General features: G+C 41.9%; 1 protein-coding gene across 4 annotated transcripts in view; it reads left to right on the plus strand.

Annotated features, from left to right (window-relative positions):
- Positions 1-26,683, plus strand: part of dnah1 (dynein, axonemal, heavy chain 1) — a 431,328-nt gene that overhangs the window by 212,483 nt on the left and 192,162 nt on the right. For all 4 annotated transcript variants that reach the window (XM_069936771.1, XM_069936773.1, XM_069936772.1 and 1 more), the window contains 4 exons: positions 122-316; positions 13,629-13,748; positions 17,218-17,376; positions 19,605-19,703. In XM_069936771.1, coding sequence (XP_069792872.1) covers positions 122-316; positions 13,629-13,748; positions 17,218-17,376; positions 19,605-19,703 — 573 coding nt within the window. The remainder of the gene's footprint in view (positions 1-121; positions 317-13,628; positions 13,749-17,217; positions 17,377-19,604; positions 19,704-26,683) is intronic.

Below are 26,683 nucleotides of genomic sequence, written 5' to 3' on the forward strand. Positions count from 1 at the left end.
TGATTTTCATAGTGATGTTCCTGGTTTGTGAATGAACCACCGAGAACTGTGTTCTAAGATTAGAGCTTGATATCAGAGTGAAATTACATTAATAACCTTCCTATTTTTCTTTCTTTTTGAGGTGATGACAATGATGTTTGAGGTGCAGGACCTGGCAGTGGCCTCTCCTGCCACTGTATCTCGATGTGGGATGGTCTACCTGGAGCCCAGCATTTTGGGGCTAAAACCATTTATTGAATGTTGGCTGAGGAAAGTTCCTCCAGCCATTAAACCATACAAAGTGAAACTGGAATTTCTCTTTAATCGTTTCCTGGAGGTCAGTAACTGCTTTTGTGTTGGATTAGCTTAGAGATCATGTTGCTATGTTGATACTTATCAATTGTATTGAATATTGATTTATAGTAAATGGAAAGGTTGAAAGTGGAGCGCAGGTAGAACCTGGCAATGGTATAAAGACAAATTCTCAAGTTCTTTGTAACTGGTCCAAACATGGGGATTTTGTTTTCAATCATTGTACATATGCACCGACAGATTTTTCTCAGTAATTCAATTTTAAAAAATTTAGACATACAGCATGGTAGCGGGCCCTTCCAGCCTACGAACCCGTGCCCCCCAAATACCCCAATTAATCTACAACCTACAATTACCCATATGTTTTGAAATGTGGGATACCCACTCAGTCAAAGGGAGAACATGCAAACTCCTTACAGACAGCACCAGGTTCGAATCAGGGTCACCGGCACTGTAATAACGTTGCACGAACCACTCTGCCAACCATGTCATTTTGTCCTTGTGTGCTTATTGTAATATTCTCTTCACGATTTGTATTATTGTGGTAAACCACTGTTGAATATATTTGTCTAGTCGGGAACACCCATTAGCCAGCTAGACCTGTGGCCCCTCAAACAGACTCCTGCATTAAAGTGACTGTTCCATAGCCCCCTCCTTGGTGCAGGACAGTTGAGCAATAAGGATGTGTCGTTATTCTTTAGTGAATAAAAGCCTATTGGTTTCTCAACCTCAATCTTCAAGTAATTGATGGTGCATCAATTTTATTCACTAAAGTTTTTGCAATGGAGCAGCTCCTAATGCCAGAAAAGTTGGAAATCAACCCTCAATCATCCAAGGCATTTACCATCTTGGAACTCTGGCTATGCTGTTTTGAAGCATTCCTCTTCAGCAATTGTGCAATCAGAGAACGATAAATTGCAGGTACTGCAATCCCGAGTTGGCACTCTGCTGTACTCCATGATCAGGAACACCACATCATACCAGGAGGTTGTAGATATTCTTAACATGCAGAAGATCAAGGTTGTCTATGCCGGGCACCTTCTAATGACCAGCAAACAGCGACTGATGAGTTGAACACTGAGTACCTTCAAACCCTGTGAATCCTCGGAAGGGCCTGGAAATGTAAGGCCATAACTGCTGCTGAGTACACTGAGGACTGATCAGGGATGCCTATGTCACTGGGATCAGGTTGAACAACATCCACCAGAGACTTTTGGAACAAGGGGAGCTCAGTCTGCAGATAGCAATTGAGCTGTCAGACACGCTGGTGGTGGCTCTCCAGAATATGGAGGCCTGCTCGACAGATAATGCAGCTGCCTTGAGGTTACACCAGGTGCCACCATCTTGGGACGTGCCACCATCCCTTTGCACTGATAATAAATCATCCACTACAACAGTCCTCCGTAAACGCCACCCACCACTTTCACCTGGTTCCGTTGGCGACCCGACTACAGCCACAGTACTCTGAGAGCACTTGAAGTGTTACTTCTGTGGCCTGGAAAAGCACCAGAGGAAATGCTGCCCAGAGAAGGATTTGACCTGATCCAGCCTGCGGGAAGAAGGGACACTACACCAATGTGCATAATTCTGAACCCCTTCCTAGCAGTGCCTCGTGCAGATTGTGGGGGGTCACCATCCTGGACACCGCCATCCTCCATAACAGGAACAAGCAGTAACCTGACACTGGCTTCCATCATACTTGACCAGGACAGCCCTCATCAGATCGCCAGGTCAATGATGGACATTAAGGTAAACTGCCCACATGACAAGATGCCTATTCGACAGTGAATGTGAATGTGACAGTGAATGTGGTGAATGTCTGCCAAGCTGCCTGTCTCCCCTCTGGCGAGCCTTGCTGTACTAACATTGGCTGTGCATTACTGTTAAGGACACTTCCCTTGGCTATAACTGTATATGCACCTATTGTCATTCATTATTGTACCACGAGTTTCTGCTAATAAAAGCCATGATTATTGTTTGACCACATCGTCTTTGTCTACTTCATCAACTGGCTCTTCAGGAGCACAGAGAGATTCATACACCCCAACATGGTGGGGTGCTTCTCCCTTGCAGTAATGCTGGTGTATCAAAAGGTCTCCTTGGCCTCCATATCACATACAACAAATGTCTGGGGCTACTGTGTAATGACTCTTACCATGAGGGGTACAGACTATAAAGACTTTAAACTTTTGGTAATATCGAAGCTCTGCACTGCCATGCTATTAGGACCTGATTTTCAATGTCACCTTAGAAACGTAACAATGGAGTTCGATGGGTCCCATCCACCCCTCACTGTCTTAACCAGCAATTTCAATCCAACTGCTGTGCTCCACCCACCCATCAGCTCCCCCCCCCCCACAACAACCCAGTTGCCCACCACACATGACCTGCAGGCTCTCCACACTTAAAATCACCCCTCCACCATTATTCGCCAACCTCACCCCCAACTGTAACCCCGTCACCACTAAAAGTGAAAGTTACAGTACTGGGGACAGTGCCTTCATTCAGGCAGAGGTGATCATTAAAACCAGGACCAGCCCTTGGAGAGTGCAGGTAGTGGTAGTGTGGAATGGGTAAAAAAATAGGATGGTTACTGACTACAGTCAGACCACCAACAGGTACACACAATTAGATGCTTACCCCCCTCCCCTGCATAGCCGACATGGTGAACCAAATTGCACAGTATCAGATCTTTTCTACCATCGACCTGGTCAGCATATCACCAGCTCTCTATCTGCCTGGAGGTCTGCCAATACACTGGGTTTGATGCAGTATCCCTTTGGTGTTACGATAGTGCCTCTGTCTTCCAACGGGAGATGGACCACATGGTGGACCAGCATGAGCTGTGGGGCACTTTCCCATACCATGGCCTCCAGGACCATGACACCAACCTCCAGAAATTCCTCCAAACTGCCAAGCTCCTCAACCTCACGTATAATAAGGCCAAGCGTGTATTTCGCACAACCTGCCTTGCCATCCTCAGCTGTGTCATTGAGAACAGAGTCATTGATCCAGACCCTGCCCACATGTGGCCACTCCTGGAACTTCCACTGCCCTGCAGCCTTAAGGTCCTAAAAATGTGTCTTGAGTTCTTCTCTTATTATACCCAATGGGTCCTTAATTATGCAGACAAGGCCCACCACCGTCGTCAAATCTACAACCTTCCTTCCGACGGCAGAAGCTCATGCAGCCTTCAACCTCATTGAGGCAGACATTGCCAATGCATGCTGTGGATAAATATATCCCATTCCAGGTAGAAAGCGATGCATCAGGCTTCACCCTGACTGCCACCCTTAACAAGGCAGGCAGACCAGTTGTTTTCTTTTCTCGTATAGGACCCCAAAATTTGACACTCCTTGGTTGAGAAAGAGGCCCAAGCCATTGTCAAGGCAGTGCGGCACTGGCACCATTACTTGGCTGGTAAATGTTTTACCCTGCTAACTGACCAACATGCAGTTGCATTCATGTTTAACAACCAGCAAAATTAAAAGCAACAAAATACTGAGGTGGAGAATTGAACTGTCCTCCTACAATTATATCTTGTACTGGCCGGGGAAACTTAATGAGCCACTGGGCGCCCTGTCCTTCGGGACTTGTGCCATTATGCAGACTGACCACTTACAAACCCTCCATAATGATCTCTGCCATCCTGGAGTTCCCAGGTTCTTCTACTTCATCAAAGCTCACAACCTGCTGTACTCCCTCGAAGAGATCAGATTCATGACCAAAAACTGCCAGGTCTGCGCTGAGTGAAAACCACACTTCTACCGACTAGACAGTGTGCAGTTGATAAAAGCCACTTGCCCCTTTGAGCGCCTTAGTGTGGACTTTAAAGGGTCCCTGCCCTCCACAGACTGCATTGTGTATTTCCTCAATGTCATTGACAAATGCTCCCATTTCCTGTTTTTCATCCCTTGCTCTGATATGACAGCTGCCACAGTCATCAAGGCCCTTCACAGTCTCTTCATTCTATTCGGCTTCCCGAGTTATATCCATGGCTATCTGAGGTCCTCTTTTATGAGTGACGAGCTGCACCAATGCCTGTTGGCCAGGGGCATTGCCATGAGCAGGACCACTAGCTACAACCCCCAGAGGAATGGGCAAGTAGAAAGGGAGAACACCATGGTCTGGAAGGCAGTCTTCCTGGCTTTGTGATCTAGGGGCCTTCCAGTCTCCCGCTGACAAGAGGTCTTCCGGAGATGCTCCATTCCCTCAGGTCCCTTCTATGTATTGCCATGATCATATGTTTTTCTTTCCCAGGTAAAACGCGTCAGGGACTGTAGTGCACGTCGAAAGAATCAAAGACTTGTTGATCCAAACCAAGGCTTTTATTAACTAAAAGACTGGAATGTATCACATTTAGGTTGACCAGTCCAGAATGATCTGGGTCTGGCTAGGAGCAACCCTTTAAGACCTGCCAGTAGGCAAGGCTATGCTCTCAGCTAATCACAGCCATCTGATACTACAATAAGCACATATATACATCGGTGATAGAATCTGTACTATCACATTCACCTCCTTCTTTGAGAACTGACCCCGGGGTGAATGGAGGGCTGTTAAAAAAAAATGGGGGGAGAGAGAAAGACTGGTGGGAGGTTAGGGGCTGTAACAGTCAGGGAGCCTGATCATCCGGAACGACCACAGTGGTGCTGGGATTGGGGCCACTGGAGTTGTGTCGCTGGTGGGATCGTTGGGTGCGTACACCGCCTCGCTCAATTCCCCAAAGGCGTTGTCAACAGACTGGCCCGAGTTGTTGCCACTGTCACTGGTGGGGTGGTCCTGATCCCTCTGTTCAAGCACGTGACCTAGGGAAGAAGGATTTGGAGGAGGTTGGGTTGGGACCGATGCCAGGTCCGATCCGGCTTGGGCTAGGTCCCTTACCGAGACAGTGTCTTCCCGCCTGTCCAGGTACTCAATGTATACATAATGCGGGTTTGCATGGAGTAGCGTCATCCGGTCAACCAGAGGGTCGTTCTTTGAGTACCGGACGTGGCGTCACAGGAGAACAGGTCCAGGAACTGTGAGCCACGCCGGCGTGGTTGTTCCCGATTCAGATTTCCTCAGGAAAGGTAACATCCTTTCATGGGGAGTGGTGTTCGTTGCGGTGCATAGGAGGGAGCAAATGGAATGTAGGGTGCTAGTGAGTACGTCCTGCCAACGAGCAGTGGACCAGAGGAAAAGCGTGACTGCTTTCCAGATGGTGGCATTCTCTCTTTTGACCTGCCCATTACCGCATGGGTTATAGCTGGTGGTCCTGCTCAAAGCAATAACATGCTCCAGGAGGTACTGCCGCAGCTCAGTGCTCATAAATGAGGACCCCCAGTCACTGTGGATGTAACTGGGGTACCCGAAGATGCTGTGTAAGGCCTCTATGACTGAGGAGGCGGTCATGTCCAAGCAGGGCACAGCGAATGGGAAGCGAGAGTACTCGTTAATCACCATAAGAATGTAGGTGTTACTGTTGGTCGACGGTAGGGGCCCCTTGAAGTCCATGCCGGGTTCAAATGGCCGAGTGGCTTTGATGACGTGGGTGGAAGAAGTGGGGCTTGCACTCAGCGCACACCGGGCAGGCTCGGACCATGGAGCGAATCTCTTCAACCGTGTAGAAGTGTGTGAACCTAGTGAACCCTGGATGACAGAGCTCGTTGTGGAGTGTCTGTAGCCTGTCCAGTTGTATGTTGGCGCAAGTCTCCCTGGAGAGCGCGTCTGGTGGGTCATTGAGCTTATCAGGCTGGTACAGTATGTCATAATTGAAGGTGGAGAGTTCAATTTTCCACCTCTAGTGATCTTGTGGTTCTTGATCTTACCTCGCTGGGTGCTGCTAAACATGAACGAGACCATGCGTTGGTCAGTCAGCAGTGTAAAGCGCCTGCCAGCAAGGTAGTGCCTCCAACAACATACTGCTTCGACTATGGCCTCGGCCTCCTTCTCGACAGAGGAGTGTCAGCTCTCTGGGCCCTGGAGGGTCCTGTAGAAGAAGGCTACTGGCTGGCCTGGTTCAAAGTGGCTGCCAGTGCAAAATCGGATGCATCACTCTCTACTTAGAACGGAATGGACTCGTCGATGGCATACAATGTTGCAGCGGTGATGTCAGATTTGATGTGTTCGAAGGCCACTCTGGCTTCAGTTGACAGGGGAAAGGAGGTGGTCTTGATAAGTGGCCGTGCCTTGTCAACTTAGTGTGGAACCCAATGGGCATAGTACGAAAAGAAGCACAGGCAGTGTCTGAGTGCCTTTTGGGTGTGGAGGGGTGGCAGGTCCATGAGAAGATGCATGCGGTCAGGGTACAGCATTACCACCCCGTTCTCCACCACGCAACCTAGAATTACGAGCCGAGTGGTTTGGAAGACATACTTGTCGAAATTGTAGGTTAAGTTCAGCCGAATTGCTGTCTGGAAAAATTTCTCGAGGTTGGCATCATGATCCTGCGTGTTATGGCCGCAGATGGTGACATTTTCCAGATACGGGAAAGTAGCTGTTAGCCCATTCTGGTCTACCATCCGGCCCATTTCAGGCAGGAGGCCTCCGGGGTGGAGTGGTTACAGATAGAGAGTGAGGAGTGGGGCCCTCCATAGAGCAGGGACCCCCATAGAGCAGGGAAACAGCTTGGAACTGGCACTGAAAATCCAATCCCAGCAGTACGAGTGCGCACAGTTGAGGGAGGACGAACAGTTTAAAATCAGTAAATGTGATGCCCTGGACTTTCAGGGTCACCATGCAATACCCCTTTATCCCAGATGAGTGTGATCTGGTCACCAACAAAATCTTTTGGTCAGTGGGGAGAGTGACCAGTCCGCAACGTTGGGCCAGGACTAGACGGATAAAACTCTCAGTTGACCCCGAGTCAAATAAGCAATTAGTACAGTGTCCGTGTACTTTAATCAATTCCATCGCTTTTGTGAGGGGATGGGGGCAGTCCTGGTCCAGGGTCACTGATGCAGCGACCTGTGCTGGGGACTGTGGAGTCTTGCGTGCTGGGGACTGTGGAGTCTTGCGTGATGACGTCACGCAGCGTCGGACCTGAAGTGCACTATGTGTGCGTGGTGATGTCACTGGAGCAGTTGGGCTGGAGCTGTCGGTGGCGAATGGCTGGGGCTGTAGCTTGCAGCCGGCTGGGGCCGTTGGGCTGTCAAAGCTAAGTGCTGGGACGGTCGGTCGGGCAGTCGTCGGTGGCAGCGGCAGCGGGTACCTGGTCGGCGGCAGCAGCGTTGGGTACCTGGTCAGCGGCGGCAGTAGTGGCGGCAGCAGTCACTGAAGTCAGGGCTGGGATCAGAGCTGGGGTGGTTGTCACCAGAATCGAGGCTAAGGCGACCGTCACTGAGGTTGGAGCTGGAGCTGGGGCGGCTGTCACTTGAATCGGAGGTGGGGTGGCCGTTATCGGGGTCAGGGCCTGGGCGGTCGTTGCTTCGTGTGGGTGGTCCAAGTGGGCCAACGTCATAATGGCGAGGGTGGAGTGTCTCTTCCGCGTGCGGCGCCTGCCCCGTGACATCAGGCGCTGCCGCGCAATCGAGTCCTCGCTCTCATTGGACGAGAGCACTGATGAAGAGAAGTTTGAATGAGGGGATGGAGGTTGGGCCTCACATGAGGCACTGTGTTTGGTGGTGGCCATTTTGGAGCCACAGACTACAGCAAAGTGGCCATTTTTAAGGCATTTCTGGCACCTGACTTTCCTTGCAGGACACTGGGATCTGCTGTGCTTGTCCCTCCCGCAGAAGTAGCACTTCGGGGTCACATCAGGCAGGGTAGTGGCGGCAGCCAGGCCATCAGAGGGCCATGGGGTAGTAGGGTTAAGAGCAGGCATCCTACTCACTTCATAGTGTGAGGTCCAGCCCTGAGAGTAAGCATCCATACTTAAGACTGCAGCTTCCATCTTAGGTTTTCTCCCCTGTGTTCTAGCAGGTGCTGCCTCACCTAATTTTATCGGACCCCAGCCACATAAGAATCCCGGATGAGATCGTCAATGATCTCAGCTGCAGTTCTGTCTGTGCAGGCACAGGCTCTGCCCAGTAACCTTAGTGCTTGGAGGTAAGCTGTACAGGATTCACTGGGCAGTTGCCTCCTAGACGCTAGCTTGTACCGGGCGTAGACCCTGTTCACAGGTCACTCGTAGAGTCCTTTCAGCATCTTCATGGCTGCTGTGTAGGTGGCTGCATCCTGGATGCTCTCGTAGACCCTCGGGGACACCATAGACATCAATACTAGCAGTCGATTGCCGTCCTCCTCCACACAGCAGGGTCAGAGAGCTGTAGGTAAGCCTCGAAACACCTCACCTAGTGCTTCAAGTCATTCTGGGCAGTAGCTGACTGCGGGTTGATGTTGAGGCATTCCGGTTGCAGCATACGCTCCATCCCTAGAAAAGGTTTTGGTTAATAAAACTGTAGTGCACGTCGAAAGAATCAAAGTCTTGTTGATCTGAACCAAGGCTTTCATTGACCAAAAGACTGGAGTGTATCACATGTAGGTCATCTAGTCCAGAATGATCTGGATCTGGCTAAGAGCAACCTTTTAAGACCTGCCAGTGGGCGTGGCTACACTTTCAGCCAATCACAGCCATCCTATACTACAATATGCACATATATACATCGGTGAAAGAATCCATACTATCACAGGGACCTACTCCGAAAGAGCCATAAGTCCAACCCCCTGGTTGAAAAGGTCCATTTCCTCCATGCCAACTCCCAATATGCCTACATGGTGTATCCTGACAGACATGAGGACACTGTCTCACTGGTTCCTCCAGGGGCCCGGGAGGCCTCCACTGATCACCCTACATCCTCTCACCCCTGGCCACAACCAATACCCATACCCGACAGAGAATACACCAGACTCATTACCCATCAGCATGACACCAATGAGCACATACAGGTGCCTGAGACTGTCCAGGACATCATCACTGCAACGCAGTCTTGATCTACGATGGTCCCAACGAATGTCAAGGCCACCTGAGAGACTTAATTTGTGACTTTGTAAGCACCACTTCACCTTGCTGAACTCTTTTTAAAAATGAGGGGTGGATGTGGTAAACCACTGTTGTATGTATTTGTCAAGTCAGGCACGCCCATTAGCCAGCTGCACCTGTCCCTTACACAGACTCCTGTATATAGGTGACTGACTGTTCCACAGCCCCTTCCTCAGTGAAGGACAGACGAGTAGTTTGGATGTGCCTTTGTTCTTTAGTGAATGGGGAGCTGGAGGAAAGGAGAAGAGGGAAACCCTATTGGTTTCTCAACCTTAGTCTTTGAGTAATTGATGGTGCATCAAACATTTAAAGCAATACTGTTTCCAAATGTATGATCGCAATTTGTCTGGTGACATAGAGATGGTTACAGGGGTCTGGTAGAAGTGATGAATGGTGATTGAAAGGCTCATCTTGTTACATTTTATGTAATTTTGATATAGAGAGTTCTACAACATAGAGGCAGTTCCTTCAGCCTACCTTGTCCCATTTTCCTGCATTGGGGCCATATCCCTTTCAACTTTTCTTATCTATATACCTGTCTAAATGCCTTTTGACTAACCACTTCCTCTGGCATCTCATTCCACATACAAACCATCCTCTGTCCGAAGAAGGAGCCCCTCACATATTAAATCTATGTCCTTTAGTTTTAGATTCCATATCCTGGGGGAAAAGGCCTTAACTGTCCCTCTCCTGATTTTGTAAACTTCTATTCAGTACCCCCTTAGCCTCCTAGGTTCTAGGGAGAAAAGTCCCAGCCTATCCAGTCTTTCCTTCTCATTTATGCCCTCTATCCTGGCAATAATCTCATGAATCTTTTCTGCATCCTTTCTAGCTCAATGATATCTTTCCTACAGCTGGTTGACCAAAGATGCAACAAAACTCTAAAATGTAGTCTCACCAATATCTTTTACGGTTGTAACATGACGATCCTGCTCCTGTATTCAGTGCCCTGACTGATGAATGCAAGCATATCAAATTCCTTCTTCACCACCTGCTCTACCTGCATCAACAATTTCATGGAACTGTGTACCTATACCCCCCACCCCACCCGTCTCTTGTTCTACAACACTCCCCAGCATCATGACATTCACCATGTCAGTCGATTAGAAGAAATATAGAAGCTGTGAAGAAACATTTTGTTACCCATTTTGGGTAAATTATGAGCTAGAAAAGAATAAAGGTGGTCTTGATATTTACAGGAGGCATTATGTAAGCACTTTAATGCAGAGTAAACATGGAAAGGTAGAGATGAAGATGATCTGGAGAATTTAACAGCACGACTTGAATAGCTATATCTCCTTCTGCAGATTCTCCCTGCAATCAAACAGATAGAATTTGATGCATCTGCATTTGATGTTTGACTGTAGTGAATTATTGAACAAATTTGCCAAGATTCACAAGCTCCAACAGACAGCAAAAGCTCTATCATACTAATTCTGGAAGCTTCTGCAAATAATGTTTCAGCTTGGGTATCAATGACCAAACACTGTACTTAAAGCAGGAACTATCCTTTAACAATCAATACAGGTACACAATCCTTTATCCAGAACCCTTGGGGGACAGTGTGTTCTGAATTTTGGATTTCGGAAAGCCAGATCTAAGCCCATCTGAATTGTCCTGCCATATCCACCCCCAACCCCTTCCAGTTGCGCTTCCATCTCCCCCCTCGCCCGCCTGACTTGCGCTGCCAGTCTCTCCCACCTCGCCCTCCCGACTTGTGCTGCCAGTCTCTCCCACCTTGCCTGCCCGACTCGCGCTGCCAGTTTCTCCAATCTTGCCCGCCCGACTCGCGCTGCCACTCTCTCACCTGCCCGACTCCCCACTTGCTGGTTTTGGAGCTTTCTGGATTTTAGATGCCCGGATAAAGGATTGTGTACCTGTACTTCATACTGCTCCCCACTAATGAGAGATACAGACAGTCACGTCTATACTTTTACAAATTTACAGATTCAGCCATTCCATTTGGTATATGTACAGAATGCATGAGCACGTCTACTGAATGCAATTCCCTTGAATTCTTCAAAGCCATTTAATACCAATAGCATATTTTATATGCCTTATTGAAAGTGTTCTGGTGTGTTTAAGAAGCTTAGTCTGAATGGACTCATCTGTGAACCAATAAACAATTCAAGCCCTCAACACATGGTCTATGAATATCTCAAATTAGCATGTCAAACCCTCAATTCAACAAAATAATGCACAATAGCTTCTGATTTTTTTTTACTGCAGAAACTAATGTATAGCTTTCCTAAATTTCTGAGGGTGCAGGTTAAAGTGGCTACACAATATTTTAATGACCTTATCTATTTAGGACAATGTTTCATTTGGTATTAATAAACTAAGTACCAATGTGTGAGGATCTAACTGTTTCTCCTTTTTAAAAAAAAATGTTTTCTTCCACTGTTCTGAACTAAGGTCATCCAGAAATTGAAGGAACAACACCTAATATTCTGTCTGGGCACTCCCCAACCAGACAGCATTAATGTGGCTTAAGATGACTTCTCTGGTTTCCATTTGGCCCCTCTCCTGTGTTTCTCTCTCTCTCTTTCCCTTTCCCTCTTCTCCTTTCCTCCAGCTCCCCATCCCCTTTCTTCCCCATTCAGAGAGTTATCTCCCCTTCCCTTATCACTTCCCAGCTTTTTTCTCTTCTGCCCTCTGCCCATATCCACCCCTGACCTCTTGCCTGTGGGCCCGTGCCCCCACCGTTTTATTCAGGTGTACACCTGCCTGCTTTTTGATCAAACCTTGATGAAGGACACAGACCCTGACCTGACCTGACCTGTTGAATTTCCCCAGCACTTCTGTGTATTAAACTACCGTCACGGCATCTGAAGACTTTCTTGTTTAACTTTTTCTACTGTTGAACATCTTTGCTCTGATAGTTTTCACATCTAATATTGTTATTGGGGAAAAATATCTCCATTTGCTCCAAGTAAAAACTCCCATATCTTGTCAGAGCTGCCAACTCCTCCAATCCACCCAACCTGAGTTTGGTGTACCTATTTTCATTTGCATTCATGACCTCACATATGATTAAGTACTCTGGACTTGGCTAGCAATCCTAGTGAGCTTCTTAGAGTATGAGATTTCATTGCCTTTATTCTGCAAAGCCACTCTACATAAGTGTTTTGGTTCTCTGATTATAGCAAAGTATTAAACAAACTCACCAAGACTCAGGAATTTTAACTTGACTGTTTATTCCAATCAATGCACCGGAATAACTGTGGAAACTTTGATAAAGCTGTAACCCAAAGAACAACCATTTGGTAATGAATTAAAAGAGGCAGCAGTCTTGGAACAAATTGCCCTCTTCAACTAGTGCCGTGTATACCAGAGAGTTATGGTAATTGGATTGCTTTGAACTTTTATATCATTGCCATGCTCAGTAGTATTATTGTGTGGAAAGGCATCCTTGTATGAAATTGAGCACCTCCTTCTTTGTAACAGTGAGTGTATTGTTTAATTTTCATGATTCAATGGTAAAACAAAATAATTTTCCAAAATTTCCTGAGATAATTGGCTTTCACTATAAAAGGTTTCCTTCGCTAGGATATCTCTTGCTGCTCATAACCCTACACCTTATCCTGTAGGAAATTGTGCCTGGAACTACAAAATGACCTACTGCAGTTGTTTATATGCAGTATGAATTTATGAATGACCTCTTAAAGATTGGCATGTAACAGCCAAATACTATTTAGTTGATCATGAATTCATTTCACAATTGTCCCCAAAAGCAAACACCAAAGTTGGTCCTGAGGTGTCACAATCTGTGGAAGCAGATACAAAAGGGCAATAGGACTCATAAAAATATACAATAAGGAATTACAATAAACCTTCTATATGACTATTTGGAAACACTGGTGGTTTAGCATTTGGCTCACTGGGTGCTGATTCCTACAGTCCTTTTCTGACAAAGAGGCCCTCGAATTGTATGCTCTATCACACAATAGGGCCCTGGTTTTAATGCTCCCATCAAATTCATCAGATCCAGTTCCCACACTTCCTTAAAACTCTCCTCATTCTGCATCCCATGCATCCTTGAAACTTACCAGGACTATGTTTCAATGACCCCTCTAAGCTTACTGGGTTCACTTGAACCTGTAGTACACTACTGTGTGACATGTTTTAAATAAATTAATTGAACGTGCTTTGGAGAATGAATAGAAATTACATCCAATAGTTTGTAAAATGGGCATTACTAAAACCTTGCCCATTTACTGCGTCCAGGGAAGACTACACACGAAGAATCATTCATGAATCAGAATGGGTATCTCAGAGACTGATGTTAGGTTTTTTGTACACTTTAGCAGGTATAAGGAATTGTCTCTTAAAATTAATCAATTTATAAACCAAACCATCTTAACTCTTCTTATCACAGGAGTCGATTGCTTTTGTGCGGAAATCAGTAAAAGAGGTGATCACCTCACTGGACAGTAACCTTACCTTCAGCCTCCTGAAACTGATGGATTGCTTCTTTCAGCCTTTGGTGCCAAAAGAGGTTAGATTATAATACATTAACAAATCTCTTTTTACAAACTCAATTTACAAGTAAATAAGAAAAGATTATACTTGTTATATATTTACATGGAATGTCTTTTAGCCACCAGCACTTGCATCCATTTCATTTCCTGGAAGTATAATCTGCTGGTGGAGGTAAAAGTATTTAAAAAAAATAACTTGGGAAAGAAACACCAGGCGATTCTTTATCTACTTTTGTTTGCGATCAAACAAGATCCAAGAAATTTTAATGACTGGGCGATGTCCCTTCTGAACATGGTTATATTGGCTGCACTCAGTAAGAGTTAATATACTTAGATATATAGGTCAACAAAACCAGAAACTCAGTTACACTGCTCTGGATAAATCTAAAAGAGAACTATGCTTTCAAGTTAAATCAATGTTTAATGTGCTCAACTGATGTAGGGAAACTAAACAAAAAAACCCCCCAGCCAATTAATTTTTATAATATTAAGTAATTCCTTCCCCCATCTGATTCCACTGGTCCCTCCTGCTGTACTTTTTTCTCCCACTCTCTGTTTTCCCCACCCTGATTCTTCATCATTTCTCCATCTACCTGTCCCTCACACTGCAGCACAGAAGCAGGCCCTTCATCCCATCTAATCTATACCAAACAATTATTCTGCCTAGTCCCATTGTCCTGCAACTGTACCATAGCCCTCCATACCCTCCATAGGGCAGTACGGTTGACATAGTGGTTAGTGCAATGCCTTTACAGTGCCAGCAATCAGGCACGCCTTCACTGTCTGTAAGGCGTTTGTACATTCTTCCCTTGTCTGCATGGGTTTTCCCCGGGACTCCCATTTTCTCCCACCATTCAAAACGTACTGGAGGTGTAAATTGGGCGGCACCAACTTATGGGCTGAAGTGGCCTGTTACCGAGCTGTATGTCTAAATTTTATAAATGTTACCCCTCCCATCCATGAACCTATCCAAAGTGTTCTTGTATGTCAAAATAAAGCTCACATTCACCACTTCAGCTGGCAGCTCATTCCACCTATCACCTCCCTCAGTTTTTCCCCTTTTTATATGTAATTTCACCTATTCTATCATAGTTTTGATGAAGAGTTCAATCCCGAAATGTAGACTGAACATTTCTACTCATGGATGTTGTCTGATTTGCTGAGTTCCTCCAGCATTTTTTTTTTTGTTTTGCCCTTGTTCGTTGGGGTTGTGATATGGATTTGTGTTTGGGATGGCTGTATAGGTAGGAGTGTGGTAGGGTGGTTTGTAGTGTTGTGCAGAGGAGTAGATTGGTAGAAGTCTCTTGCCTTCCAGATGTTTTGTGTAAAATCTGTCCTCACTTATGCCTGAGTGACTGAGTCATCAATCACATGAAGTTTGGTTTCAGAAAGTGTACATAATGCAAATAAAAATAATCATAATATTGATCTAAATCTGTATCTTTTCAAGACCTTTCTTCCTTAATTACACCCTCATCAGAGGGTTTTTGCTTATTCTTAAATGTTTATCAGTAAACAACAATGACTTGACGCCTCAGAGCTTGCAGAGGTAACGTTTTTGATCGTTAGGAATTGTGCAGAGAGTTGAACTGACAACCCTTATCTGTTCATTGGGAAATCCTAGTTGTTTGGCATCTGGCTCAGCAATGGCTGTTTCCCATATTTCCTTCCACTGGGGCCTATTCTCCTTTTCAGTTATTAAGGCTCAATTTCACTGCCCCCTTGTCACTGTCTGAGATGCTGACTCCCATGCTCTCTTTAAACTCACCTTGTTCTGTTTCCCACATTACCATGAAACTTTTCAGATTCACTTTATTACTCTACTGTGTAGCACCTAAAACAAAAGTGAATAGTGTTTTGGAGTATCAATCGAAAAATGTCCAATAGTCTGGAAAATCTGCTTATCCAGCACTACCAAAGGCCCCATTGTGTTGGATTAATGGAGTTTTACTGTATTTGGTGTGAGCATTTTGTTTTTAAAACAACATTTATCCTACAGTGAACACTATGTTCCATATGTACCCTAGTGACATTAGACAGTTCATCTCTATTATAACATATGTTTTACAGTGACACTTCATTTTCAATGCATCTTTAAAATAAATAGATTCATTATTGTTCCTTTTCAAACTTTTAGTCTGTTTTATTTATATTTCAAGGAATAAGTTGAGGGATATCCAATGTTCTTAAAAAGCAGCAGTCTTGACATTTATGTGGGAGATGCGTGGGTATTGGGAGTGGCAAAAACAGAAAATAGGACATGGCAAAGCTGAGAGCGCAGGTTGAGACATAGCAATACAATTTCTAACAGCTTCTGCCCAATAGTTAGCCAGATTTAAAGCAGCAATAGTGTCAGGAAGCCACAAATAGGAAACTTAAAGGATGAAATTTGTCATTTGAATACAGGAATGTTCTGAGGATACCTTCCCCATATTTTTTTTAACATTCTCCAAACCCCTTCTATTAGCTGTTGAGGTGATCAGAGCTGAATTATTAATATTGTGGTAGATGCTGTTCTAATTATTGTAGAAAGACCAGTGTGTCCTATAACAGATGGCTGAGCAGAATGGATAATGTTTAAACAGCCCATTTGTCTCTTCCAATATTCTGCACCTTGATCATTTATCTTATTGCAAAAGACATGGTCAATATAGTCAACTGATCTTTCTTCTGATCATCTTTCTCAATTTTCACAGCACTGAAATCTTGCTGTCATTTACTTAAATGATTTTCCCAACTCTATCCAAACTGCAGATCTGCTGCTAAAATCATCATCTAGACTTTGCTAACACTGAATCAACCATTTCAATGCTCACCTTGACAGCATCCCATCTTTCACTACTTACCTTCCAAGAGGCTTGAGCACATTCAAAACCCTATTAATTCACAATGGACCGTTTGACTCAGTGCCTTTCTACTCCCTGATGGCAAAGTCTCAACTTTAATTTATTTTCTTGTTTTTAATTTCTTACTCAAGGCTTTGTCCCTCCCCTTCTAACCTCCACAGGTCCATATGAAATGTGTGCTTTTCTTTAATTCTGCCTCTTGCCACCCCCCTCCTCCAGTTTCAAACTCGTTGCACCATCCACAGCCATGCTTTCAAACTTTCTCTCCCTCTACTTTCCCATCTTACCTCCTTATTTTCAGTTTTCCTGGTGTGGCTCAGTCATACATTTGTTTGATAATGCTTGGATGATAATTTCCATATGCTAAAAGTACCATAAAAATAGAAACCATTATTCACACATATTTGTTATTTTGCCTTTGAGCTGCTTTGAATTCTAATATTGTTGCCAGACTTTCAGCTCTCTAGAATATCTCATTATCAATACCCTGCCCATGTCCTAACAGCAGTGCATCGTAACCAGTGGTCAAAAATGTATTCTAGTGTTTCCACTCTTTTCAATGCCAGGTTGTTCCATATAGAATGTGTCTAATAATATATAATATCAATAACAAAAAAATCTTTTTTTTTCATTTGAGCAGGGTACTGGAGGTCTTCCGATTGAAAAATTGAATTTATTGGATGACTTAATTGAACCCTGGTTTATTTTCTCCTTGATTTGGAGTGTTGGTTGCACTGGTGATGCTACAAGTTATACCATGTTTAGCAACTGGTTGAGACAGAAGATGGTGGAGGAAAAGGTATGTTTTAAATGAGATAGCTTATTGATTTAGAGAAGAGCTTTCATTTTAGAACACCAGTCACTTGCAACATTTTCTTTCTCACAAGCCAACATGATATCAAGTTTAGTTTTTTTTTAATGCGAGCATGTAAGTGTCTGCTTCACCTCCTCTGTCAAGTATCTTGCTTGGTGTTTAGTCCATATATTCATTAAAGGATGGGAGCACTAATACAGGTTATCAATTTTTCATGCTTTACCGCAGAGACTTGTAAACATTGTCTGATTTTTAAAAAATTTGGTATTTAGCTTTTTCCCCATTCTTCATGCATTGGTAACTTCAAATTCATAAAGTTGCTGTTTTCAATAAATGAGAATTCATACAAAATACAGTGATTACCTGTTTCCAGGTCTCACAGTGTTGTGGTTTTTTGATGTCCAAAAATGAGTCCAAAAATGCAGAGAATTCTTCAGAAATGTTTAAGCCTTTATTTGCAAACAAAAGCTAAGACAAATCAAGGCCTGGATTCTGAAATGCCTGTTGCTATGAGACAGTGCCTTTTTTTATATTATAGTCCTGAAAATCACATTTCTGCACCCAATCATTCATAACCTCGTATCTTAACAGGATGTCATTCCTTGGCTCACTACAATTATTTTCATTATTCTCCACCCATTAATCTATTCATGTTTAGAACTACGTGTCTCATCATATCCAGCCACCTGCTGCCTTCTATTTGTTACTGTGGCCTTGTGTAGCAAATACTTAATGGTTTATTACTTTTATAACATAGTATGTGTAAATTGTTACATAGTAATGGATGGTAGTTTGTGGTTTATTTTCAATAATAGCTAAATGATTCCCTCTTCCAGTGCATTCAACAGTTTGAAATTCATCTTCATGAGAAAGCCCTAGGTTTTATCTTCATGTACAAATCACATGATAGTCTGTGATTTCCCACTGAGCTAGAGCAGAGAAAGGATCAGGGTGGTTGTCCACAACATACACAAAATGTGTTATCCTTTGTTTGCTCTGTGAAGCCACACAAAGAGACACCACTAGTCCAGATCCTCTGTCAAGCCAAGAAAAAGAACCCAAAGGGAGTCCCTTCAGAGATATTGAATGCCCATCTCCTCTAATGCCACCACCTCCTGTACCCCCATAACCTCCAAAGCTGCAGAGCCTCCTGTTGGATCCAGAGATGAGCCCAAATATCTTTGGCTTTGAATCCCCCAAAGTGAGTCATAAACTGTCAATGCCTGAGATCCATCAGGAGCCTTGCTTACCATCAGCACCTCATGAATCCTGGTCCTGGTATCTGGTTCCTAAAAGCTGGTTGCTAGCAGCCCATGACCTTGTGTGAGGCTTTTGATGCCAAACCCTGTGTTGGTTCACTGCTGTAGTTTCTTACTTGTAGGTTCCTCTGCCAAGCTTCTCCTTTGCAGATGGGGTTGGGAGCTCTGGAGCCCTTTGCGGATCTGCTACTTCTCCAGAGCCAAAAACCCAGGAAATCTGGGCTATCGAACATGGATGCCACCATCTTGGGCTCCAGACTCCACGGATCCTCAATATAAAAATGGTTACTGCCCCTTTTCTACAGGCAAATTAAAGATATATGAGGCATATTGTTAGTCTCAAAAGTTAAAGGGTCAGGATGATCATAAGAAGGTAATGAGTTGGAAGACAAGGGCATTTGGAGGTTACGAAATCACAGAGGAAGAGGAGAAAATTGTAATGAGTTGGTTGGTTGTTTGAGAGGAAAATATGGAAAAAAATTATGGATGAATAATTGGAAGGAAATAATCAGGAGGGAAAAAATCCAAGAATGGTTTGAAAAAAGATTTGGTGAAGGAAGAGAATGTGGAGTTCATTAACATTGATAGCCAGAGACATTTGAGCACATGACATGCACAAATAGAACTTCTGAGGTGGGATCAGATTATAATATGCAAGTGACAGACAATTTAAGAATGTCTCCCATTTAAAAACAAGATATTTCCTCAAAATATGGGGAATCATTCCATATAAACTCTGCACATGAAACTGATCACAATCATTTAGAGCTACATGGTCATCACACGTGAATGAAGAGGGTAAACTATTCAATTGTCATTATCAGCAACTTGAAGCAAAATGCTGAAATTAATAATGTTATGGTGAGTAGGTTTATATAGGTCAGCACCACATCACGGGCTGAAGAGCCTATACTGTGATATGATGTTCTATGTAATCTATCCTTCCCCTTACAGATGGTTCTGTGTTTCCCTGAAGATGGACTGGTGTATGATTATCAACTGGATGATGCTGGATTTAGCAGTATGGCTCCAGAGGAGGAAACTGAGAAAAGGGTAAGTTAATTTCTGCACCTGTGATATCAAGTGTTTCAACATCTCAATGGAACTACAAATGAACTCATAATATTTTTATTCTAATATAATAGCAAATGAGTAACCATTCAGTATTTACTCAGATTTTTAAAAAAATATTGTGAACAGAAATATTTAAATTGTCAGACTGCTAATCTGAAGGAAACAAAGAGAAGCTGAAGGGACTTAGCAATTTAGGGCAAGACAGGGTCCTGAATGGCCTTGGGTGCTGAAAGCTTTCTGATCATCTCAGAAGTTTGAATCTAGACTTGGATTGCTGATGGTTTGAACTGGAGTCTGTGGAGCAGAAGCTGCAGGAATGCTAGAGGTGAATCCACAGACACGGAGTGACTCTGAGGGACTCTCTTGTGCTTCTCTTTCTCTCTAATTTTAAGGGGTGTCAGGTGACACTAATGGCAACTCTTTACTGCCTTACAGTAGGCAGAAGACAATTTCGTGAAATATTACATGTTCTTTGCAATTACATGAGAATAAAGGAATCTTGAAAGAAGGCAGCATCTATAGAGTGACTAAAACCAACTGTTCAAGTCCCACCAAGGCAACAGAAGTTTACAAAAATGAGTTTGATATACTGAAATTTTGTTGGAAAAGAAATCTTCAGCTCCAATCAGTCTGGCCAACATGTTACTCATGGTATTAACTGACAACTCTTAAATCTTCTATCTTTATTTAATAGTGGTGAATAATTTAACTTAAATAAATTATTTATATTTTTATCAATTTTTATTCTAAATATTTAATTGCTTCATTTTGCCATTTAAATTTTTTCAATATTTAACATTGAAAATAATACATATCCACCATAGGCATAATCTTACTTTTATCACCATTAACTTTATAACCCAATACTAATCCATATTCTATTAATCTCGTATTCAATGACATTTCTGGTCTTATTAAATATACTATAATATTATCCACAAGTAAACTAATTTTATATTCTTTATTACCTATCTCAAATCCTTTGATTTTTTAATAGATTCTAATTATTTCTGCTAATGGCTCTATTACTAATGCAAATTAAAAAGATTGAATTCGCCCATCGTTATTGAATGAAGATCTACCGGGACCAATGCCTGAAGAGGGCGCACAAAATCAGTGAACCGGTGTGGACTCGAAAGGCCAACATGGCCTGTTTCCGCTCCGTAAATGGTTATATGGTTATATGGTTAACTCCAGCCTAGTAATCTATTCATTTATATTTAACTCTTCAACATTGACTCCTAATGAGTATCAAAATGATGTGTCTAAACTACCTCCATAAACAGTCACCTTGTGTGATCATATTCATAGAAACATATCATACACCCAATATTTCAAAGTGCTCCATCATATCTCTAGGTGTGTCTTATCCCATGATAGGACAGCGCCAGCAGAGATGGCATCATATGGGTTGAAGGGAGTACCCTTGATCATCCTCAACATTAACTCCAAATCCTAAAAATCCATTGGACTGGCTAGAAAACACCAGGCATCCTCCCTAAACTGATAAATCATTTTGGACAACAATTGGGAGAAGCATCCTGTGTAAAAATGGCCCAAAATATACTTTGGAGTGGAAAAACTTCATTGTCTGCTAGCAAGGGTGGCTTCGTACAATCACCAAGGTTGAGCTGGCTAGATCTTGAATGACATCTGCCAGGCTGCATCTGTTATCATTCATCTATCTACTACAAATACTTTTGTCTGTGTTAGTATTTGTAGAAGGAATCACATTCTCATTGTGGAGTCCTATCTTCGCAACCTTCATATGACACTGGTAGCTCAGAACTGGTCTGTAATTCAGAACTGCAGATCTTTATAAGCTGCAGAATTTTATTCCACCAAAATCTGTAACTTCTTGGAGGAATGTAGAAGAACATGCCAGGAGCAGAACCAAGGATTGTTAAAATTGCAACACCCAGGAATGGTGCTAAACAGCAAAACCAGTATGCAATAAGCATCTGTATTATTTCAGATCAAAGCTCTGTGGTTCTACCAAGTAAAGTTATACTACTAGTGGTAGCAAATTAAGTAGCTAACAGGAGAAGACCAAACAAGAATATTCCCTGCTTACCGAGGATCATGCCAAAATCAGGAATATTGCCTTGCGGACATATTGAGCCAAAACTGTTGAATGATTGATTCTTCTCCATCTCCACTTCCTTCCAAATCCCACCAGTGAAGAAGCAAGTCATCAGCCAGTTCAATTCATTACAAAGCAGCTTAGAGCATTTGGAACAATATGGAGTCTGGGACAAGACAACACCCAGCTGAAGGATTGCATTACAGACCCACTGATGCATTGACAAACTGTAAAATAGCAAGTGAAACATGAAAGTCTGCAGACACTGTAGTAAAAACATAGAAATGCTGGACGAACTCAGCCAATCTCATTACTGACATTTCAGGCCTGAGCCCTTCTTCAAGATATGTAAAATGACAACACTGGTATCTGAGCAACAGTGTTCATAGTTGCTCAGGTATGCCTCTTCCAGAAAAGTTTTTAAAATTCAATACAGCTCATTTCTTTCTGGGCTTGCCAATGGCAAATCTCATAACTGAAAAAACAGTTACAGTTTTTTTAATCATCCATTATCCACATATTATTTTAATTATAGAAATTATTTGAATGATTTTAATGCATTTATCATTTATATACAAAACAATTGACCTTTTTTTAAAATAAAAGGGCAAGAATCCTCCAAAGGACAGATATCTCTCTTGGTAGCTTGTATTATATGTAATAAAAGTAGGATTGATATTAATGGAACCAAAACTATTACCACTTCAGGATTTTATGCAAGTGAGAATTGTCACATGATGCCATAGGGTTAGGACATAGGAGCCTTACCCTCCTGGGAATTAGTAAAAAAAAGTACAGACTAAGAAATGTTTTAAGCTATTAAACATTTAAAAAATACATTTAAATACTTCCACAATACATTCAAGATGCCTCCAAAAAAAGATAAAGTAGCTGCTTCTTTACCTGGAGCCCGACACGTAGAGAAGTCCAAGAAAAGTCAAAGGCCTATTGCAAGTCAGAAGCAGGGAGTTAGTGCTCAGGCTACTCCCTGGGTGAGTGATCCTGGCAACAGGACTTCTACTGATGTTGCTCCCCTGCAGTGTCGGGGAAGAATCCGGAAGCACGTTGAACATGTGCAAAATCTTTATTCGGATTGCTGCCGCAGGGTGGGGGCTGGGTCCCAATACACTGGATATTCAATAAGGTCGATGAGAAAGGAGTAGTCTATTAGGATGAGTCAATACAGTGAAATTTATAAATTTTAAACGGGCCAGTGGAAAGAAAGAGAGTGATAGCATATATTAAGAAAATGGGAGTAGACTTGGCTTTTTTGAAAGAAACTCATTTAACTGAGAAAGAACATCTGTAGTTGAAAAGAGATTGGGTTGTTTATGTAGCAGATTAATAATTTAATTCTAAAGCAAATGGAGTGGCAATTTTGGGGAGAAAGACTTCTTCCAATCAAAATGCAAAGCATAGTAACAGTTCATGAGGGGAGATATGTGATGATACACTGTCAGAATTGTGTGCCCTTTTAAATGTGGATTATGAAAATTTTATTCAGGGAACTTTTTTGAACTTAGCAGAGGCATATGAGAATATTTTGATAGGAGGATATTTTAATTTTTGTTTAGATCCAATTTTAGATAGAGCTACCAGAGGAATACCAAGAGCTAAAGCAGCAAAAGCCACATTGGTATTAATGAGAGATTAGAAATTAATTGATGTCTGGAGAAGAATACATCCTTGAGAAAGATATTACTCATTATATTCAAATCAACATGATTCTTATTCTAGAATTGATCTCTTTTTAATTTTAGCTCAATTGCAGGGTAGGATATTAAATGCAGAATATAAGGTGAGAATTCTTTCCGATCATTTGCCATTATAAGGTGGTTGTAATGCCAGATAAAGAGAAATCAGTTTCTAGATGGAGATTGAATTTATTATTATTAAAATGATTAGATTTCTGGGACTTTATTAGAATACAAATACAGTTATTTTGTAATATAAATTTGAACTCTGTGAATGATAAATTTGTAGTATGGGATGATTTGAAGGCATATTTGAGAGGCCAAATTATGTTTTTCTTCTAAAATTAAAAAGGACTATATGAAAGAGGTAGAGAGATGATAACAAAAAATAATGGGTTTAGAAAAAGACCTTCAAACGATAAACACAGACAATAAATAATACACGACAAACATATAGAACAGAAAAGTCTATTACAAGAACTAAAGAGAGATACTATGAGTTAGGTGCAAGATCACAAAGTACTTGCATGGCAATTGAAAACAGAGCAGGTATCAAGAACGATTAATGTAATTAAAATTGATTTGAATGTAGTCAGTTACAAACCTCAAGAAATAGACATTTAGGAAATTTTATTCTAAACTATATAGCTCAGAGTCCTTAAAAGATGAGAATAATGTAGGTAGATATTTATCTCAGATACATTTACCTAGATTGAGTATGGTAGAACAGGATGAATTAAGTGCAAATATTACACAACTAGAAGGAAGCAATTAGTTCATTACAAAGTAATAAAGCACTGGAGAGGATGGTTTTCCACCAGAATTTTATAAAGGATTTATTGATCCTTCTCTTTATGGAAATGCTTAATCAAACATCAAGAACCTATAATCTCCCAGAATCATTTACAACAGCAATAATGTGATACAATCGTGACCCTTTGAAGCTACCATCATACAGACCTATTTCATTATTAAATGCAGACTATAAGATTCTTGTTAAAATACTGGCAAATAGGATGACTACATTTCTACCAAAATTAGTAAATATGGTCCAGTAGGCTTTGTTAAAAAGAGATAATCAGTGGATAATGTGGCTAGACTACTTAATATTATACACTAGGCACAAAAAAAAAAGATTTAAGTGTTGCCACAGCTTTGGATGAAGAAAAAGCTTTTGATCAATGGAATGGGATTTTTTATTTAAGGTCTTAGAGAAATTTGGATTTGATCAAACTTTTATAAATTGGATAAAACCCTGAAATAATGATCCCAAAGCTTATGTAGTGACTAATGGACAAGTATCTACTTTATTTCAATTTTTGAGATCAAGTAGGCAAGGATGTCCTTTATCTCCACCTTGGCTTATATTAACTATAGAGCCTCTAGCAGAAGTTATTAGAAGTGATTTGGAAATTAAGGGATTTAGGGTTGGTCAGGAAGAGCACAAAATTAGTTTATTTGCAGATTATGTTTTAATATATTTGACAGAACCTGAAACTTCCCTAAGGAAATTACACTTTAATTTGGAGGAATATGGTAAGATCTCTGAGTACAAAATCAATTGGGATAAATGAGAAATTATGCCTCTTACAGGAGATTATACATATATATTAACGATCTGGAAGAAGGGGTGGTAAATTGGATAAGTAAATTTGCAGATGATACAAAGATTGTTGGTATTGTGGACAGTGAGGAAGATTACCGTAGCTTAAAAAGAGATGTAAGAAAGCTAGAGGAGTGGGCTGAGAAATGGCTGATGGAATTTAATACGGATAAGTGTGAAGTGTTGCATTTTGGAAAGTCAAATCTAAATAGATCATATACATTGAATGGTAGACAATTGAGGAGTGCAGAGCAACAAAGGGATTTAGGAATTATGGTAAATAGTCCCCTCAAAGTTGATATTCAGGTAGATAGAGTGGTGAAGAAGGCATTTGGAATGAGGGCCTTCATAAATCGGAGAATTGAATTCAAGAGTTGGGATGTTATGATGAAATTTTACAAAGCATTGGTGAGGCCAAGTTTGGAATACTGTGTGCAGTATTGGTCACCGAATTATAGGAAGGATATAAACAAAATAGAGAGAGTGCAGAGAAGGTTCACTAGAATGTTGACAGGATGTCAGGGTTTGAGTTACAGAGAAAGGTTGAGCAGTCTGGGGCTTTTTTCTCTGGAGTGTAAAAGATTGAGGGGGGATTTGATGGAGGTGTTCAAGATTTTAAAAGGGACAGAGAGAGTCAATGTGGATAGGCTTTTTCAATTAAGAGTGGGGGATATTCAAACCAGAGGCCATGGTTTGAGATTGCGGGGGAAAATTATAAGGGGAATATGAGGGGAAATTTCTTCACGCAAAGGGTGGTTGGGATGTGGAATAAGCTTCTGGCAGAGGTGGTTGAAGCAAGGACATTATTTACATTTAAGGAAAGACTGGATAATTACATGGAGGGGAGAGGATTGGAGGGGTATGAACCAGGTGCTGGTCAGTGGGACTAGGAGGGTGGGGATTTGTTCCGGCATGGACTAGTAGGGCCAAACTGGCGTGTTCTGTGCTGTATATGGTTATATTGTCAAAGAAATACCCAATTTAAATGGCTAAAGGGTGGGATTAAATATCTAGGGATTCATGTAAATGATAACTTAAAGAATCTAAATAAATTGAATTAGTTTCCATTACTTAAAAAAGATGAAGATTTTTAAAAATGGATGACTTTACCTATAACATTAATAGGATGAGTTCATTGTATAAAGATGAATATATTTCTAATAATTCAATATCTTTTTCAAGAGTTAACTAAATATATAAGGAAATTTCTTTGGAAAGGTAAAATGTCAAGAGTTTCTATAGAAATATTAACATGGAAATACGAATTGGGAAGTTTACAACTTCCCAATTTTCAGAATTATTTTCAAGCAGCTAAATGAGAGTTAATTCCTCTCTCTTTGAAGGAGTGGAAAAAGCAACATGGGTCAAGATAGAGTTAGATAAAATAGGGGAGAGATTAACAGAGGAATTTATATATAAATGGGATTCAAAGTATTAACAGGGATTAAAGAGACACCATTGTTGAAAAATTTGATTATTCTATAGGATAAGATTAAAGGTGAGATTGGAATAAAAGGAAATATATTGTCAAAGATGCGCTAGGTTCAAAATTAGCTTGTACCTTTTTCAAAAGATAACT

This window comes from Narcine bancroftii, chromosome 5, assembly GCF_036971445.1.
Source record: "Narcine bancroftii isolate sNarBan1 chromosome 5, sNarBan1.hap1, whole genome shotgun sequence".
NCBI lineage: Eukaryota > Metazoa > Chordata > Chondrichthyes > Torpediniformes > Narcinidae > Narcine > Narcine bancroftii.